General features: G+C 47.6%; 2 protein-coding genes across 8 annotated transcripts in view; both read right to left on the bottom strand.

Moving 5' to 3' along the window:
• The window catches only part of HNRNPUL1 (heterogeneous nuclear ribonucleoprotein U like 1), a 32733-nt gene extending 23130 nt beyond the window's left edge, over nucleotides 1-9603 (bottom strand). Inside the window, exons 1-5 of one of the 6 annotated variants that reach the window (XM_079118373.1) lie at nucleotides 9198-9603; nucleotides 5591-5716; nucleotides 3495-3651; nucleotides 1675-1748; nucleotides 1-140 (exon numbers count right to left, since the gene is read on the bottom strand). In XM_079118373.1, coding sequence (XP_078974499.1) covers nucleotides 1-140; nucleotides 1675-1748; nucleotides 3495-3651; nucleotides 5591-5716; nucleotides 9198-9492 — 792 coding nt within the window. In that variant the 5' untranslated portion in view covers nucleotides 9493-9603. Of the gene's footprint in view, nucleotides 141-1674; nucleotides 1749-3494; nucleotides 3652-5590; nucleotides 5717-8956; nucleotides 8991-9197 lie in introns of those variants that run through there. The other 5 variants (XM_079118374.1, XM_079118377.1, XM_079118378.1 and 2 more) reach the window with 5 other exon arrangements.
• Nucleotides 9604-12208: 2605 nt separating this feature from the next.
• Nucleotides 12209-18833, bottom strand: part of AXL (AXL receptor tyrosine kinase) — a 31573-nt gene continuing 24948 nt past the window's right edge. For both annotated transcript variants that reach the window (XM_079118380.1, XM_079118379.1), the window contains 3 exons: nucleotides 15194-15353; nucleotides 14519-14655; nucleotides 12209-14151 (listed from right to left, as the gene is read on the bottom strand). In XM_079118380.1, coding sequence (XP_078974506.1) covers nucleotides 13800-14151; nucleotides 14519-14655; nucleotides 15194-15353 — 649 coding nt within the window. In that variant the 3' untranslated portion in view covers nucleotides 12209-13799. The remainder of the gene's footprint in view (nucleotides 14152-14518; nucleotides 14656-15193; nucleotides 15354-18833) is intronic.

The raw sequence follows: 18833 nt of genomic DNA, 5'->3' as shown, positions 1-18833 counted from the left end.
CTTCATCTCAAAACAAACACGACCCCTTCTGACTCCATAGCTGGCACGGGCTCCTGACCACAGGTATGCAAATCCCTCAATAGTAAGTGGATAACCACTACTCCGGTCTCGGGCCACCTTGAAGTGCAGGTCGCAGTTATCTGTGGAAGAAAAAGCCTGCTGTTAGGTGATGTTTTAAAGGTCCCAAGGATAGAGAGAAAGCAGGGGAAGTTCCCCAACAGTGTAAACACTGGCTAACACATTGTGAGGGAGGGTTCAAGAGGAAGAAGCATACTTCTCTCTATTCTCCCTCTGAGAAGAAAGGGTGTGCAAACTGGCCTGTGCTACCCTACGTAGGAAATGGGGTTCTTCATCTGGTGGGGTTCAAGGATGGGCTTTTGGAGGATCCTCAGAAACTAGAGAAATGCTTTTCATGGGGATATATACTTGTTAGGGAGAGAATCCACATTCTCACCAGTTTCAAATTTAGACTTTAGAATACAAAAAGGCTAATCACTGACACATATACTTCAACCACATCCCTGTGCTAACTACTCATCTGGGAGTCAGACTGCTGTTGCCAATAGTTGTACAAGATTCTGACCCTGATCCACACCTGCCATCCAAGCACCAATGCCCAGGTGCACTATAGTCCCCTGGCTCCTTTCTCCTGCTGTAGTGCTGACTCTTCCCACTCTTCAAGGAGTCAGTCATGCCTCCAACAAAGTCTTTCCTAACCATCTCTTTTATGAGGTGCTCTCCTTTCTTCAAAGGCTGAGTGCCACTGTCTGCATATTTGGCATCTGAGCAGATGCTGCCTCATGGACCACTGCCACTCAACACTCAAAAATGTTTACCTTTTTCTGTCATGTATAACTACAAAGGTAAACAAAGAAGTTTACCTTTACTCTGGGTAGATTTGTTTTTGAGAGACTGTGACTTATGACACACCTTTACCTCTTACCAAAGCACACAGCCAGTGCTTTATAAACATGAGGAACATAAAGAAACAAGAATGAACTGCTAACCTTTTGCTCTGTTGAGAAGTGTGCTGTTCTCAGACCCAAATTGACTTTTGGGTACATGTAAAAATTGAGACTCAGGCTGTGCCATTCAGATTATCTTAACGTCTGGGACCTCTATAATCGTTCCTCCAAGTGTTTAGGTACAAAGTCAAGGGGAAAGCCATTTATGCAGTGGAAAGAAAACAATTGGAGGACAGATAGCAGGGCAGGCCAGCTTAGTGTCTCAGAAGACAGAGTGGCATTGATTTCATCAGGAATATGAGCAGCTGATGGAGATTGGAGAACTGGTCATCAAAGAGTTAAATTTCCCCAGCAGCTCTCAGATTCTTTCCCTGATTAAATGATAACCCCTTGTGTGTGTAAGGTGGGTCTGGGTTTCTAAATTCCTCTTGGATCCATTCTCTGAGGAGTATCAATGAAAATCCTCTAAGGTGTGAAAGCAGGATTATTCCTCTCTGCAGAGAAGCTTGGAGAAGTAGAATGACTTGCTGGGGGTCGCCCATAGCTATAATTGGCAGTAGGTCTTCTATCTCTGCAAACACTCTTACTCCAGAGCTATGAGGGATCTCTCATCTGGACTGATACCAGACAGGGATTCTGGAAAAAGTCAGGTCATAACTTTCCAATATTGACGGGAAAGCAGAATCAGATGGGCATTCTGAGGACTCACATGTGTCAATGGCAACAAGGGTGTCGTCAAAGTCGTCTTCATCTTCTTCAGCAGGAGGCTGAGGAGAACGACCCCTGTGTTGGAAAGAGGGTTAAGTTACACAGTGGTGTGAAAAGAACAGAGGAAGGGAAATACAGGTTCTGCTGGAATTTACGTGTGGCCTCCAACTGCTTCCTGCATCTCAGTTTCTTCCCACAGAGTTTAGCAAAAGAATTCTGGAACCCTACACACTTGTAGTGAAAGCAACGGCTGTTAACTTCTAAGATGGGGCCAGGGATGAAAGGCATGCTCTGCTAAGAAAAGGCATCAGGACCATCTAAAGGCTTTGTCACAGACTTTTTCTCACACCCCAAGATTCTGATCCAGGCCCTCTGAACTCTGTCATTAATGGGAGGCTACAGTATTCCAAGGGCAAGAAGGGGAATGCAAAAGCCTGGATAAACCCCAGTAATTATAATCTATCTATATATCAGGCTTCTAAAACCCTGTCTCTGAGAGGATTTAAAATGACCCATTTTTTTTCCCAGTTTCTTTTAGTCTTTAAGTGTCCTAAATTATGAACAAGATATCTTCCTACCAAAACACTAAAAAAGGGACTCAGCATACTGCTGGCTTCTGCTGTATAGAATAAGAAAGAAGGGTAGAAAGTTGGGGGTCTAATGCCCAGCATCATGCCTGAACACCTGGTTCACCATGTGCACAGATCAGGCAGCCCATGCCCCTCTGGATGCTGGTACTGACAGCAGGCTTCCCTCTGGTGGAGGTTCCTTCTAGCCCTGCCGGTCCAGGGCTAACAGAGCCTGGTACAAAGCAGGAACTCATCACATGTTAAGTCCATCCTAGGAAGTCTTCCTTGCTAGTCCTGGATCAGAGCAAGGATCCTCCTCTGCTCTCCATCAGCAAATGATTTCTGCTTTGTGGGAGGCAGTGGAGGAAACCCATATGAGGTGGGTTCCACTTCCTAATTTTAATCATAGCCTGTGAGACTCTGGTCTTTTATTTCTTTTCTGTAATGCTAGGGATGAAACCCAGGGCCTTGTGCATGCGAGGGAGGCAAGCACTCTATCACTGAACTATACCCCAGCCCCCAAGCCCTTTCTTAAAGACAGTAACAAGCTAGTTAGAGGGTGGACCTCACCAGGTAGGAAATAAAATGTGTCACTTGAACAGTCCAGACGATCAGAGGAGTGGTTACTCCTAGTTTCCATGATTAGAAAAGGCTTCAGACAGGAGCTGAAGGAGGGAAGGGAGGGAGGGATAGGACAGGGCCTGGAGGGAAAGGAGGGGGAGGGCTTGTCAGGAAAGGGAAAAGGGAAATGGCCAGGGCAGAGGCCACTCCCTCTTATGAGCTCCTGAAACACCCACATCTTGACTCTGTCCCTACATTTGAATGATAGAAAGCAAAACCCCACTGTTCAAATCACCTTTCTATGCCCACTGTCCAGTGCAAAGGTGGGCATCTCACAAAAGCACTGTGAGTGCTGACTGGGTAGACAGAAAGAGGGGATGTGTTTGGGAGTAGGGTACATGTAGCAGCTGCAAGAATGGAACACTGCAGAACTGCATGGGCACTAAGATGGACTTAGTGGGGCAGGCTGGCATCTCACGTGTAAAAGTCTACAGTGTTTGGAATTTACTCTGCAGATAATAAGCAGGGAGGAAAAGGGGGAAGGAACAAAAACTTAGGAAAGCCATCTGGCAGTGAGTGCAGGAAGGAGTACAAGGGCAGGGAAAGCTCTGTTCAACCCCTCTCACTGAGCTTGGGGCTAAGGGCATGGAGAACTATCAGAACAAGGGCGACTGGTGCCTCATATACCCACCTCCTGTCCTCTCGGTGCTCAAAATATCCACGTCCCCGGTTTTCTTCGTAAGGCCTCTTTCGACTTTGAAATTGCTGCCTGTCTGGCTTGAGTTGAGAAGCTTCAGGAGGCAGGAAGCTGGGGGGTGCTTCTTGCTTCATCTCTGTCTTCACTTCTACTATCAGGACAAATTCAGAGGGTACAAAAATCACTCAGCACCTCCTTACCTACCACTTCTCTGGTCTGCTTTACTGAGATGTTGGCAGGTTCCTGACTGCAGTGGTGAAGGGTTGGGCCCAGAGAACTTGCTGAAACAGTCAAAGAGGTTGTGCTAGAGAACAGGGCTAGGATGCAGGGAGGGTGCCTGGCAAGTTATACCTGGCAGCTGATGGAATGATCGATGTTAGTCAGAGAGCTCTCAGGCTTCGTGGGGCAGTGGAGGAACTCTAGCACTAAATTAGGGCAAGTTCTCTAAGGTCCTGCCAAAGGCAGAACAGTTGTCTTTGGCTAATTTGCCAAAGGCCCATAAAAGTAGGTAATGACCTTGGCCTGCGCTGAGTAGCAGGTAGTCCTAGAAGACTAAGATTCTTTTGAACATTGAGAAGTTAGACCCTATACTCTAGTTTCTCCTCTCAAAGACCTCTCTACCTCAGTTCTTGCAAGATTCTTCAGTCTGACAAAGCAGTCCAAAAGTGAACTCAACAGAGTACTGAGGTCCTGAGGCTTTAGTCACCTTCCTACATAGCCCACACTCACTCCAGAAGGAAGGATCTGCTGTTGAGCCATCCCACAAGTGAAATAACCTCCGTAAGTCACATCATAAATAGGGAGTCAAGATAGAATGTTTTGTGGACCATGAGAAAGTCCCAGACTTAGACTCCAAGAATTGATAGCTAAACAAGAGTAAACCATGGTTCAGTCTCAATTTTTCTACCACAGCACCTGTCTGCTGCTGTGGCTCGCTCACTCTACTTATTTCAGCACTCGATCCAAGTCTACTACCTTGACTTACTCCCTTGCTTTGACACACGGACCAAATCTCTCAGAGAAGGTTCCTGATTCTCCAGGGCAAGGATGGTACTTGGTAAGGCTCTCAGCAGGGGCTGGACTCATAGAAGGCCCTTGACAAATGTCTGTTGATAACAGCACAGAAAATTTCCTCCTTGGGTCAATGATCCCACAAGTCTCACAGAGCCTGACACAAATCTGCAATTTAACCTACATTATGTCCTGAGCCACATGCTAGAACCATCAGGGGAATTCATTCTGTGGATGAACCAGAATGGAATTAGACAGAATCAACTAGATTCACTAAGAAAAGGCACTGGGGCCACAACACTGAGAAAGGAGCACAAGAATAGGAGTCCTGGTTCTGTTATTCCTTTCTAAACAGTAAGACCTACATGGCGAGGAATATTGCTTACTTACCATGAGCACTGGTCTGGGAGCCAGGTTCCTGGGCTCAAATCCTAACCCTAACATTACACAAGCCACCTTCCCAATCTAGAGTTAGAGTATGTTTCCCAAAGCAGCATTATGGAAAACTGTTTGGCACAGATGTATTTCCATGTTTGGGAAATTCAAGTTTAAACATGACGTTGGATTTATGTCAATTCTGGACTTCCCAGAGCCTTTAATGCTCTAATCAGCACAGTGAATCGCCAAGAGGTGGTATAGCTATGTTGTAATTTGCAGATCCGTGTGGCTAAAGAACCTTTTTCCAAGGAGCCCCTAATAATATCTCCTGGAATAATGTTCTTCAAAACATGGGAAATATCAGACTAGATTTAGAAGGCTTGGCTTCTACATTCTAAAATTATAAATAAGACTCAAGTACTAGTTTCCAGATCTCTAAACTTTTCAGAGCAGATATTAACATCTGAAAACATACCATGAAGATTCTACTCTCTTAACACTTAGAAGCAGGACTGAATTCTTTCTTTCAAAACCAAACCAAACAAAAACAAAAGCAAAAAATAATGCCTTGTCATAGCAACAAAGGTAAGGTGCCCAGGGGGAAGATGGAAAGCCTCTCTGGGAAGAAAGACTCCATGCAGAGGGTGGGCTATATGTAGATTCTGCTTCTGTGAAGTGAGTAGGCACACAAGCTTTCCTACCTGGTCGATAGGCCTGCTGTAGTGGCTCCATGTCTAGTGGTCTCCTCTCATAGCCCGACTCATTTTCTTGCTTGATGACTTGGGTCTCATAGAATTGGTTCTGCCTGGTAATATTATCCATGACATCTTAAGAGGACAACAACAACAACAACAAGTTAGATGGGTGCTTTTTAGAGGACCCTGAACTAGAGATGGCTTCTTTTATGCTATATGACACCATCCCCACTGAAGCCAATCATCTGCCAGAGGGTTAAGCATGATAACACCTTCCAAGAGGAAAGTAATCTGGACAGGCAGTAGCCCCAGATGCCATAGGGTATGCCCTCCTGCCTCTTAAAAGGTTGTAAGTCCACCTGTTGTGACTGGGCTCTACAGAAATCTAAAACTAATTGAAACATAAATGCTTCAACCGAAATAAGGAGATGGTGGGATCAGAGAACTCTCTAAGTCCCCACTCTAGGGTAGGGGGCAATCTATAGACACGTGGCACTCAGTGGAATACAGTTAACAAACCAGCAGCCTAGCTGCTAAGATGGTATAATATAATGTTTAGGGAACTGAATTCAAAACACAACCCTCAGCCCAGCCCCATTCATTATTCCCACCAGCCCAGCCAACCCTCTTCAAGAATCTCTTCCATGCTGCAATAGCTGCAAAAAGTTAAATGGTAACCATCTCAGTTGGAGGGAAATAGAAATCATAGCAGTGGGTTTTCAGGCTCAGGTGGCAAAGTCTTAAACAACTGGAGTTAGATTATTTGGGTTTTGGAAAGGTGTCTTGTGTGTGCAGTTCAGCTGAAGAGTGGTAAGATATTTTATTCATGAAGTGCATACTATACACCAGACCATGGGACAGAACTAAGGATAAATTTGCTCCTCTGAAGTCTTAAGTTTAGAGAGACAGACACAAGTTAAATACTTGAACAAAACCATTTCATTTTGTTTGTGTTAAGGGCGATGAAATACCAGGAACTGAGAAAGGGACCTGGAAAGAAAGAGATAAACCTAGACTCGAAGGATATGTAGGTGATGACTTAGTGATGAGAATGGAGAACATTCCTGGAGTTGGGATAATACATGTAAAAGTATAGAGGTGGGACTAAAAGCAGAATACCAAATGAGAAGCTCCCTCAAGGAGGAGAACCTGGCAGCCAAACCTAGAGAGAACTTTAGGAGCTCAGAATGCCCAACACAGGTTCACCACCCCAGAGTTAAGCGAGCAGCTAGGAGCCTCCAGAGACCTGGGAGTGGCTGTGCCAGGAGCAGTGAGGCAGGACCACAGGGAAGGAGAGACTATCCTGCCACTTGTTAACTGACTGGATGCTTTCTCAGAGGACAAACACATCTGGGCACAAACCAGGTGCAGCCCAAAGGGAGGAAAGTCATAAGTCACATGGTCTGCTGTTTACCAAGGCTGAAGTAGGAGTTGGAGGGAAAGCCGGGGAATTCTGTTATAGAGTAGGGGCACAGAAGATGAAATAGGATATCTCCTCAACTGGAACATGGGGTCCTTTCAAACCATTCTGCTTCTTCCAGGATCTAAGCAGCGTTCTTCCCCCAACAAAGCTTCATTCGTCTCTCTCTCTCTCTTTCTCTCCCCAAGCATCTTTCCTGTGTTCACAGAAGCAGCCTCATCTGAAGAAGTTATGATTCTGGGGTCCTTCTCTACTCTCTGAATCATCTCCCTCCAGTAACAGGCAGGTCCATCATACAAGTGATCGTGCTCTTAACTATCCTGGAGGGACACTGTTATCACCTTCATTTTACATACAAGAAAACCAGGCTCATGGGAGTGAAGTGACTTCTCCTAGTCTTGAAGTCAGATTTGAAATAAAGTCTGAATCTAGAGTCTGTGCTCTAAAGCAACCAACTTGCTCTCCTTTCAGAGACCCTTCTGGACAACAGCCAAGTCAGAACTGCCCTCTGGGTGTTTATTCCAAGGCATTCCTGCCAGGGTCCCTTCAGCTATAGGCACATACAACGGCCACTCCTTTCTCCTTTATAGGTCTGTGCCATGGAATTTGGTCTCCCCAGCATATGGGTCCTAGAAAAATCCTTAGGCCACTTTATCCCAAATCTACACCCAGGGGCCCCCTCCAGGAGATCTCACCTTTCATGAATAGGTGAGCACCCAATGCCAATCCCAACTCTCTTCTGTGTTTTCATTTCACTCCTCACTCCCTTACCCTTAAAACCCAGGGTGCACTCATTTCAGAGTAACATCACAAATCCCGGCCACTGGAGTCCTTTCTACTTATTCTCTAGCCTCCAATCCCATTCTCCAGTCCTGCTAGAAAGCTATTCTAGTCCTGCTAGAATGCCAGATTCAAGCCCTCCTCTACAAAGGTCTCTTCCTGAGAGGACTGCAAATCTACCCTGACCCCTCTCACTCTCATAGTCACACCTCCTGGCTGATGGAGGTTCCCTACTACTTTCGGAGCACACAAGTAACTGCTTCTGGGGACCTAGAACCTAGAAGACCTCTTTTGGAGAGGCTGAGCCCCCAAAACACTGGCCCTACTCCACCTTGGGGGCCCAGGCCAAATCAACAGGTAATTTCTTTCTTTGCCACATCTTACATGCTTCCCCTCCTCCACATTTGCTAGACCAGCTATACACTTTCCATGCTGGGCACAAGGATTCTCCGTCCCTCACATATTTCATCAACTTCAAATGCCATCAACTTGTTTTCTGCTCCCACCTTCACCTACCTGTTTTTAAAAATGTCCATAGTTAACCCCAAACCATTCAGCTGTAACCACTGGAGCTATCTGTCCTCACAGTCTTCCCAGCTTTAGACCTCCAGTTCCTGTACCCAGTTAAACATCCTTCCCTTCCCCGCATCTCCTCTAGAAGCCCACTAGAAGGTCCCCAGGCCTCTCGACATCAAATGCCCAAGCTGTGCCTGCCTCGAGGCTGGTGGTCTAGCCCCGGAGGAAATGTAGGCCCCTCAAAGTCCAACCACATGCTGGTCTCCCACATTCTCTAGATGCTCACCAGCCAAACACGGGAGGCTCAGTCCATCAGATGCTCCCCAGCTACGGACACCAGGGCCTCCACTTCACCAACCCACTCCAGAAACAAATATGAGAATCCCCAGTACCCGTCCAGCCGCAAACTCAAGGATCCTCCAGCCTCGAAACTGTCCCAGCCCCGGCAGGACCCTTGGCCATTCCTTCCCCAACCCTGGAAACACGGCTCCTAATTCTCAGTCCCCAAGCTGGGCCAGCACCGCCACCAAGCCCACCCAGTTCCGAACCTAGGCCACCATTTCCACGACCCTCCCCCAGATGCCAAATGGAAAGCCCCTCGTCCTTCCGACTTTCTCAGGCTCCAGAAACAACGGTTTCCGGCCTCGGAGCCCCACCTGCTCGCGTCCTTGTCATCTCTGAAACCGAGCCCCCACCCCGATCTCCGCTGCGCCGAATGCCAGGATCCACCCTCCGACCGTCCCGAGGGCCTTGCCCCGGGTCCTTTTCAGCGGCGGGTGGCGGGGTCCCCCGATCCTCAGACCGTCTCCCCCACCTCTGACGCCGGACTCCCGCGTCCCACAGCCCTTCCTCGGCCCAGACTCCGGGCTCCCCGGCCCCCGCCCCGCGCACTCTCACAATGTCCGTCCGGCCCCGAGTAGCCGCCGGGCTCGGGGTGCGGCTGCAGCCCGGGCGGCGGTGGCTGCGCGGTCCCCTCCAGCTCGGAGCCCCCCTCGGTCTCGACCTCCTCGTTGTTGTGCCCGGGTCGCCCCGGTTCGTCGTCGGCCTCGAGCTCCCGCTCGTCGTCGGGCTCCTCGGCCTCCAACGCCGCCAGCAGCCGCTCAGCAAGCTCGGCCTTGAGGCCGCGAGTGTCCAGGCCGCGGCGCTGCAGTTCCTCACGAAGTTCGTTCACCTTCAGACGGCGCACATCCATGGCCCGGGCCCCCGGGGCGGCCCCCGAGCCCGGCCCGGCCTCCCAGGGCTCTGTCCCCCTTAAACCTTTCCTGTCAGGAGGCGAAGGGGGAAAGGGGGGGGCCCCCCACTCCAATGGCGGCGGCGGCTCAAAATGGCCGCCGCCGCCACCTCCCCCTCGTCTGTATTCCGTACGATGCAACACGAATGCCAATTGGCCAGCGCGCGGGACAACGGGCGCGGGCCCGGAGGCTCAGCCAATCAGAACGCGGTTTTCAAAAAAACGGCGGAGAGAGGGGTCCGGAGCTGTCGGGGAGGAAGCGTTGGCCTACGTCGAAGCCGCGGCTGGAGCGGAGGGCGGGAAAAGGCAAGAGGCGGAGCGCGCGCTGATTGGGTAGCGTCCGCGCGCCAGCCGCTGTAGGGTCAAATGAGGAAAAGGGAGTAACGGTTTGCACCAATTAGGGATGAGCTCTCAAAAAGAGCGCCCCCCCCCCCAGGCCTTTCCTGCGCCGTCCTTTGATCAAACAAAGTTTCTCTGTAACATACATTCTGATTGGTCTAAATCTCCCGCCCCTCGAGGAGACTGAGCGGTAAAATCACTAGAACCAACCAAATGAGTGTGTGTGGGGCGGGGTGTCGGCCGAAATCCCCTCCTTCCTGTTGCCTTTAAGAAACCGGAAAGAGATGGAATTCTCGGAGGGCCCACCCCTTGCCGTTAGGGCGGTTTCAAAACAATCTGTCCACCAATAGCAGTTATTCTTTTATCTCACTATAGCCGGCAGAGATTGATCGCTTTAGGAAAAGCTAACCAGATTGGCCATTTTTCAGAAGATTGCCTCACGCATTTGGCTGTAGAGGGAGGTACAAGGAATAGAGATTTAAGTAGATATATTACTTTAAAGCTGTTAGGAACTCAGTTGCTTTTATGAAGAAACAAAATTTGACTTCAGAGCGTCCAGAAAAGTTGACAACAAAGGCTAGACTAACAACGGGAGAAAAGTTGTAAAGGACATTGCACCCCCTTCCCTTTGGTAGTACACCTCACAGGGCGGCTCTTCCCACCATCCTCGTCTCGCAGCCCTTTCTCTATGGTTAGTGCCTTCCAGGGAACGGACGCTCTGCACGCGACCATAGAGCCGTCCTCCTCGGAAAGAGCTTCCGAAGTTCGCGGATCTCCACCCCGAACCTACGGGGTGTTTGGCATCTACACCGACAAGCTCAAACACACGGATTTGTAATTAAGCCTCACGTTAATAAACACGAAAGTGACAATGCCTAACTCTGCGCCACCTGTCGCCCCTGAACTCAGAAGACGAAACTTCAGTGAGCGACAGACTCGAGATACACAATGCGGGTCGGGGGTGTAACTCAGTGGTAGAGCGCCCGCCTAGCCGTCCAGGCCCTGGGTCCCATCCACAGCGCCGCCACAAAACAAGAACGGAAAACAGGCAGAGACACAAAGCAGGCGCCCGCAGCCCACTGAGCCATTCCCTAAGGCCACAGGAGCCTCACGCGGCCTGTGCTTGGACAAAGGCACACGCCACACAGATAAACGGGCGTGAGTCGGATCAGATGCACCGAATGGGGATAGCACACCAAACTGCAGGGTGGATACGTCCACGAAGGCCCGCACGGGCAGGCAGCATCGAGTGACAAAGACACGCAGGACAGTTACACCACAACGACCTAAACACACAGCACCCACTCAGCGGCGGGGCAGACACTCACGTGGGCCCGGAGGTTCCAGTCCAGACACCCCGCCCCTCGCCCACGTCCGACTTCCTCTCTCCTCCCAGTTCCCCACAACGATTTGTTCTGAAAAAGTTTGTGGCCCGGATTGAACCGTGCCCGGTTCTCAGGAGCCGCCACTGGGGGGCGTTCGGGCGCTGCCTAGGGTTTTTCCATCAGCCGGACACACCCAGGAACAAGTGCCTGCGAGTGTGTACGGGACCCAGAGGGCTGGGCTTGGCAGGTGTCTGTCTCTGGGTCTTTGGATCGAGGTATTCTGTACCAGCGTTTCCATGTGAGTCTGAACGTTTGGGTGTGTGAGGACCTATTGCATTCTCCTTATTTCTGAGTATGTGCCTCTTTACTGTGTCTGTAACTCATATTTCTTCCTATTCCTGGTAGGGGCATGTTTCTCAGTATGTCTGCGCCAGTGTGATTTTATGTTTCTTTGTTATTCTATGTGTCCGAATTTCTGTGCCTTTGTATTTGTGACCAGATGTGCCTGCTTATGTCCATTTATTCATGTGTCTGTTACTTTGGGATGTGTGGGTGTGTGGGGAGAGAGAGAGAGAGACTCTGGGAATATCTCTACTTGTGCTTATTTCTCACTAGGACGTTTTGGGGGGTGATGGGGGAAAGAGGTACTGAGGATTGAGCCCAGGATGCTTTACCAGGGAAGTACATCCTCAGCCCTTTTTTTTTTTTTTTTTTTTTTTTTTTTTTCCAGACAGATTTTTGCTAGGTTGCTGAGGCTGGCCTGGAACTTGCAATCCTCTTCTGTCACTGGGATTACAGGCATGTGTCACTGCACCCACACTCACTGAGGTTTTGAGAGCCTGAACTTCTTTGCTTGTGTGTCTTTTTGCCTATGTGTATATTCATTTCTACCTTCTTTAGTGAGGTGAGAAAATTCCCAGACCCCACCAAACTCTTGTTTTTAATGATGGAGAAACTGTATTGTCAGGGGGAGGGACCACATCACAGCTGAATGGATATAACAGGAGACAAAATAGTGATTGACAACATTTTATGTGATCTGAGCCCCTTTGGAGGCACCATAGTCCACACTCTGTAGACGAGGAAACGAGGGACTGGCTCAAGGGGGCAGCATGGCCCAAAAGAAGGGAGATGGTCCATCCCCTGGGGGAAAGGAGGCATCCCTAATGCATTGCACAGGCTTGAGAGGGCGCACCCCCTCATGAGGGGAGAAGGAAAAGCAGGTGGCTAAGAAGGGAAGAGGCACAGAATACCATAAGGTTAGAAAGTTGCAGTTGTACCTAATGTTCTAGACCTGTAGACCTTTAGACTCTTGAGAGTATCTGAATCTTAAATTTACAGAGCCCAGAACCTTAGAGTTTAGAAATGTGTATTCTTGGACCTTTAACTATAATCCTAGAATGGTAGAACACAGTGCAGAACCTAGAGGTGTCCAACATTAGAAATTATTAAACTTTGGTGTCTAGTTAGTCACAACTGTGAAGGTCTTATAACTTAGATGCGTAGAATCCAGAACCTTAGACCAATAGGACTTTACAGTGCCTTGAAACAGAACAGGCCAACATTACAATCTTAGCGTTCAGTAATCTAGAATCTTGGAGCATATGATCTAGAATCAGAGAATCTAGGTTCTTAGACTAAGTTTTAGAACAACACATTTTAGAACATTAGACCTTAGAACCTCCATTTTTAGAATCTTAGAATTTTTGTGTGTGGTGCTGGGGATTGAACCTAAGGCCTTGTGCATGTGAGGCAAGCACTCTACCAACTGAGCTATATCCCCAGCCTAGAATCTTAGTATTTTCGAACTACAGATTCTAGACTCTTAATCCCTTCAGATCCAGGATCTCATATAAGAGAATCTGTGATCATAATGCCTAAGAAACTATAATTGATCATCATTAGAATCTTAGAACTTGAGAAAATAAAAGTTTGAAACCTTATAGTTTAGCTTTGTGGAGCCAGAAGACCTAGACTTAAAGAACCTTAGACAATCAAATTTTAGAACAACAGACCTTAGAACCACCATGTCTAGAATTATAGAATCTTTAGAACTGTAGAATTAAGAATCTTTTACCTGAAGGACTCAGAACTCTAAAAAAATAAAATCTAGATTCATAGGAACTTAGATTCGAAAACTAGAATCTTAGAGCTCTAGAGCCCAACTTGGGGCCTTATCAATAATCTTAGAACCATAACATCTAGAGCTGCAGAATCTCACAGTCTTAGAATTTACATGTCCAGAATCTTAGCACTATAGATTTAGAGACTTTGGAATTTCAGGTCCATAGAACCCAAGACTCATAGCATCCTTGAGACCTAGAATCTTTGAATCTAGATTCCTTAAACCTAAGAATCTAGATTCTCGGAATGTCAGACCTGGCAGGGGAACCCTTAGAGATTTCAGTCCAACCACTGCCTTTTAGGGATGAGGATTTTACCATGCAGAGAAAGGGAAGGGTCTGTCTGGGATGGGGGTGGGAAGGGTAGAAGATAGGACCACAGTTGGGGTAAGGCCTGGAGTGGGAAAATGGGGGGTGAAGTGTCCCCCAGTGGCAGTGCCTAGCTTGGGTCCTGAGAGGGAGTCCTAGGTGGAGGGTTGTCTCAGGCTCCATCCTCCTGCCCTGGGGGTGATGGAGAGCCCCTGTCAGCAGGTGAAGGGGGGCCAGGGGCTGTAGAAGGACAGAGGACATAGCGTCCAGCAGGATGGACCTCCGCTGCAGTGAGGCAGCTGCAGGAATCCTTAGGGTCAGGCTGGGTTGAGGGGTCAGCTCCTCCAGCAGCTCCAGGGGGTTCAGGATGACCTCCACCTTCATCCATATTGACATAGAGGATTTCATCAGGTTCCTGGGCAGGGGGCAGGGCCTTCAGCGTGTTCTCGAGGTCTTCCCGTAACTCTGTAAAACTTGGCCGGTCTCGAGGGTTCAACTCCCAGCACCGGGACATCAGGGCATACCTAGGATGGCAAAGTGTGGGGCGCTCAGGAGTCTGGGATGAATCAGAAGTCTCTGGGATTAGAAGGCAGGGTGACCAGGCAAAGTCACACACTGCCCAGGGTTTCCTGGCTGCAGTGGGAGGGGACTGGAGGCTGTGTTCCACATGCAAGACAGTCAGGAAAGGGCACCTTCAGCTGATTCACACCCCACTGGCTGGCTAGGTGTGGTCCTACTCAGGGCAAGGGGACAAGTGGGTCTGTCAACTTTCTGAGGGATTCCATGCAGGTTTTATGGGGATCTGGAGGTGTGAGAGCCATTTGTGGGTGCTCAGGGGTTTGCAGGGAATTCTGGGGCTGGGGCTTGGGGAGCATTTCTCAGAGTCCTCACAGGCCATCCAGACAGTCCACAGGCTGCTTCAGGCGGTTTCCCTGGCGCAGATAGTCATAAATCTCACTGTTCTCCACTCCTGGATATGGGGTCTGACCCCGTGTGGCAATCTCCCACATCGTCACCCCAAACGACCACTGTAAGGAGCAGGGGGGAGGTAAGTAGAGGGTCTCTCCTGTCCAGAAGCCTCCCAACACACAGATTTGGGGTACACTCACACTATGTGCACAAGCCCACAGCCACCCCTGGGGGTGTAGCACAGGTGTTCATAGAAACACTGACATAGGTACATACACCTAGGGGTGACTTTTGCGAGTGTATGTACATCCATCCGTGCACACATCTCCACGGTTCATGGACACGGGATCTCATGTGTCACCACCCCCACGCCCAGGCTGCGGACATGCACACAGGGTCCCCACTGCTTCTCTTACCCTAAACTGTCCACACGGCCACCGTGCACACGTGAGTCTGTACTTTCCCCAGCATGCATACACCACTGTTCATAGGTGCCCACCACATCTCCACACGTGCCCAGGTCATGCAAACACCCGGTGCAAGAATGCCACCTGGCCCTGGGAGCCCTGCCCCTGCAGCTGCCCAGACATGCCTCTGCTGCCCTCTGCCCCACAGCAGTTTCCCACTCTCCCCCACTTCTGGTGCCGGCACACTGACCACATCACTCTTGCTGGTGTAGACTCGGTCAGCCAGGCTCTCAATGGCGATCCATTTGACTGGCATCTTGGCAATGCGTCCCTGACGGTAGTAGTCCCCGTTGTAGATCTTCTTAGAGAGCCCAAAGTCTGCCACACACACGGACATGTTCTCATTCAGCCTGCCCAGGTTGGGGGAAGGAACAGGGTCAGGGCATTGGCGACCACCACCAGGAAGCGCATCCTGCCTCTCATACACAGCTCAACCTCCTTGCCCTCCTGTCCTACTGGGAGGTGGGGATCTGTCTCTGGCCCCTTCGCTCTAGTCTGGGAGGGAACTGCTTTACTTTTAGTTCCTTCTGTAAAATGAGGGTGGGACAAAGGGCTTCTAAGAACCTTCTTAACTTTGGCTTTTGCCAGATTTGAGGTCCTTCCTAGGATTTTTGAGTTTAATTCCCTGATTTTTAAAAAGTTTTCTTGGACCATCCAGGCACAGTGGCATATGCCTGTAATCTCAGTGACTTGGGAGGATCACAAGTTTGAGGTCAGCCTCAGCAATTTAGCAAGATCCTGACCCAAAAATAAATAAATAAACAAATGAACAAATAAATAAATAAAAGGGCTGGAGGTGTAGCTCAGTTGGTAAAAACTCCCCTGGGTTCAATCTCCAGTATTTAGAAAATTTTTTGAACTATATGATATGTGCAGAAATGTGCCCAAATGATAAGTGAAGAGCTCACTGAATTTTCTCAGACACATCCACACACTCAGATTAAGAAAACACATGCCAGGTCACCTAAGTTTAGGAACCCCGCACAGAAAGAAAAAGAACCAACTGCTGGTTAGAGAAATGCAAATTAAAACTACGCTGAGGGGCAAGGGATGTGGCTCAGTGGTAGAGTGCTTGGCTAGCACACGTGAGGCCCTGGGTTCAGTTCTTAGTACCACATATAAATAAATATACAAATAAAGGCCCATGGACAACTAAAAAAGTAAAAATTAAAAAAAATTACACAGATTCCATCTCACTCCAGTCAGAATGGCAACTATCAAGAATACAAGTAACAATAAATGTTGGCAAGGATGCGAGAGAAAAGTACACTCATATGCTGCTGGTGGGATTGCAAATTGGTGCAACCACTCTGGAAAGCAGTATGGAGATTCCTCAGAAAATGTGGGATGGAACCACCATTTGACCCAGATATCCCACTCCTTGGTTTATACCCAAAGGACTTAAAATCAGCATGCCACAGTTAACACATCAATGTTTATAGCAGCTCAATTTACAATAGCCAAGCTGTGGAACCAACCTAGATGCCCTTCAATACATGAATGGATAAAGAAAATGTGGTATATATACATGGTGGAATGTTACTCAGCATAAAAAGAAATGAAATTATGGCATTTGCTGGTAAATGGATAGAACTGGAGACTATCATGTAATGTGAAATCAGTCAATCCCCCAATAAACCAAAGGCCCAATGTTCTCTCTGATATGCGGATGCGAACTCACAATAAGGAGGCGGGTGGGAAGAATAGAAGTTCATTGAATAAGACAAAGGGGACTGAAGGGAAGGGAGGAGAAATGGGAATCGGAAAGACAGTGGAATGAATCGGAAGTTGCTTTCCTCTGTTCATATGTTACACCACCTGTGTAACTCCACATCATGTACAACCACAAGAACGGGAAGTGATGCTCCATGTATGTATGATGTGTCAAAATACACTCTACTGCCATGTATAACTAAACAGAACACATAAAAACACAAAAATGCGGGTACACACCACAACACAGACCATCTCAAAAGTGTTAGGAAGCCCAACATGGGGAGATCCACTGCAAAATCCCATTTGCAGGACATTTAGGAAGAGGTGAAACTAGTGCTGGTGACAAAAGTTAAAAGAGAGGTTGCTGTTTGGGGGACAAACCTGGGAAGGGGCACAAAGGAGCCTGCTGGGGCTTAGAAATATTCCTTCCGTGGTGGTTATGTGAGTCCGTACACATGTAAAAATTCATCAGGATATAAAATCAATACACATAAATCTAAAGCATTTTTATACACAAGCAATGAAACATCTGAAAAGGAAATGAGGAAAACGAACTCCATTCACAATAGCCTCAGAAAAAAAAAAACAAACTTGGGAATCAATCTAACCAAAGAGGTAAAAGATCTCTACAATGAAAACTACAAAACATTCAAGAAAGAAATCGAAGAAGACCTTAGGAGATGGAAAGATCTCCCATGCTCTTGGGTAAGTAGAAATAATATTATTAAAATGGCCATACTTCCCAAGGAGCTACACAGATTTAACACAATTCCAATTAAAATCCCTATGACATTTCTCATAGAAACAGAAAAAGCAATCATGAAATTCATCTGGAAGAACAAAAGACCCAGAATAGCCAAAGCAATCCTGGGCAGGAAGAGTGATGCAGGAGGTATCACAATACCAGACCTTAAACTCTACTATAGAGCATTAGTAACAAAAACGGCATGGGACTGGCACCAAAATAGACAGGTAGACCAATGGTACAGGATAGGAGACACGGAGACATATCCACATAAATACAGTAACCTCATACTAGACAAAGGTGCCAAAAACTTATAATGGAGAAAAGATAGCCTCTTCAACAAATGGTGCTGGCAAAACTAGAAATCCATATGCAGTAAAATGAAATTAAACCCCTATCTCTCACCCTGAACAAAACTCAACTCAAAATGGATGAAGGATCTAGGAATTAGACCTGAGACCCTTCACCAAATAGAAGAAAAAGTAGGCCTGAATCTCCATCATGTTGGCTTAGGACCAGACTTCCTTAACAAGACCCCCCATAGCACAAGAAATAAAAGCAAGAATCAATAAATGGGAGAGATTCAAACTAAAAAGTTTTTTTCTCAGCACAGAAAATAATGTGAAAGAGAGCCTACAGAGTGGGAGAAAATCTTTTCTACACACACTTCAGAAAGAGCACTCATCTCCAAAGTTTATAAAGAACTTAAAAAACCTTACCCCCAAAACAAAGAACCCAATCAATAAGTGGGCTAAGGAAATGGGCAGACACTTCACAGAAGAAGATAAACAGGTGATCAACAAATATATGAAAAAGTGATCATTACCCCTAGTAATTAGAGAAATGCAAATTAAAACCACCCTAAGATTTCATCTAACTCCAATCAGAATGGCTGTTATCAAGAACACAAGCAATAATAAGTGTTGGCATGGATGGGGAAAAAGGTACACTCATACATTGCTGGTGGAGTTGCAAATTGGTGCAGCCACTCTGGAAAGCAGTATGGAGATTCCTCAGAAAGCTTGGAATGGACCCACCATTTGACCCAGCTATCCCACTCCTGGATTCATGCCCAAAGGACTTAAAATCAGCATACTACAGTGATGCAGCCACATCACTGTTCATAGCAGCTCAATTCACAATAGTTAGATTGTGGAACCAACCTAGATGCCCTTCAATTGACGAATGGATAAAGAAACTGTGGAATATATACATAATGGAATATTACTCAGCCATAAATAAGAGTAAAATTATGGCATTTGCTGGTAAATGGATGAAGTTGGAAAATATCATGCTAAGTGAAATAGGCCAAGCCCAAAAAACCAAAGGCCGAATGTTTTCTCTGATAAGTACATGACAATATATGACA

This window comes from Sciurus vulgaris (assembly GCF_902686455.1).
Source record: "Sciurus vulgaris genome assembly, chromosome: 17".
Taxonomy (NCBI): domain Eukaryota; kingdom Metazoa; phylum Chordata; class Mammalia; order Rodentia; family Sciuridae; genus Sciurus; species Sciurus vulgaris.
Note: the sequence above shows the minus strand (reverse complement) of the source record. Positions and strands in the feature narration are given on the sequence as shown.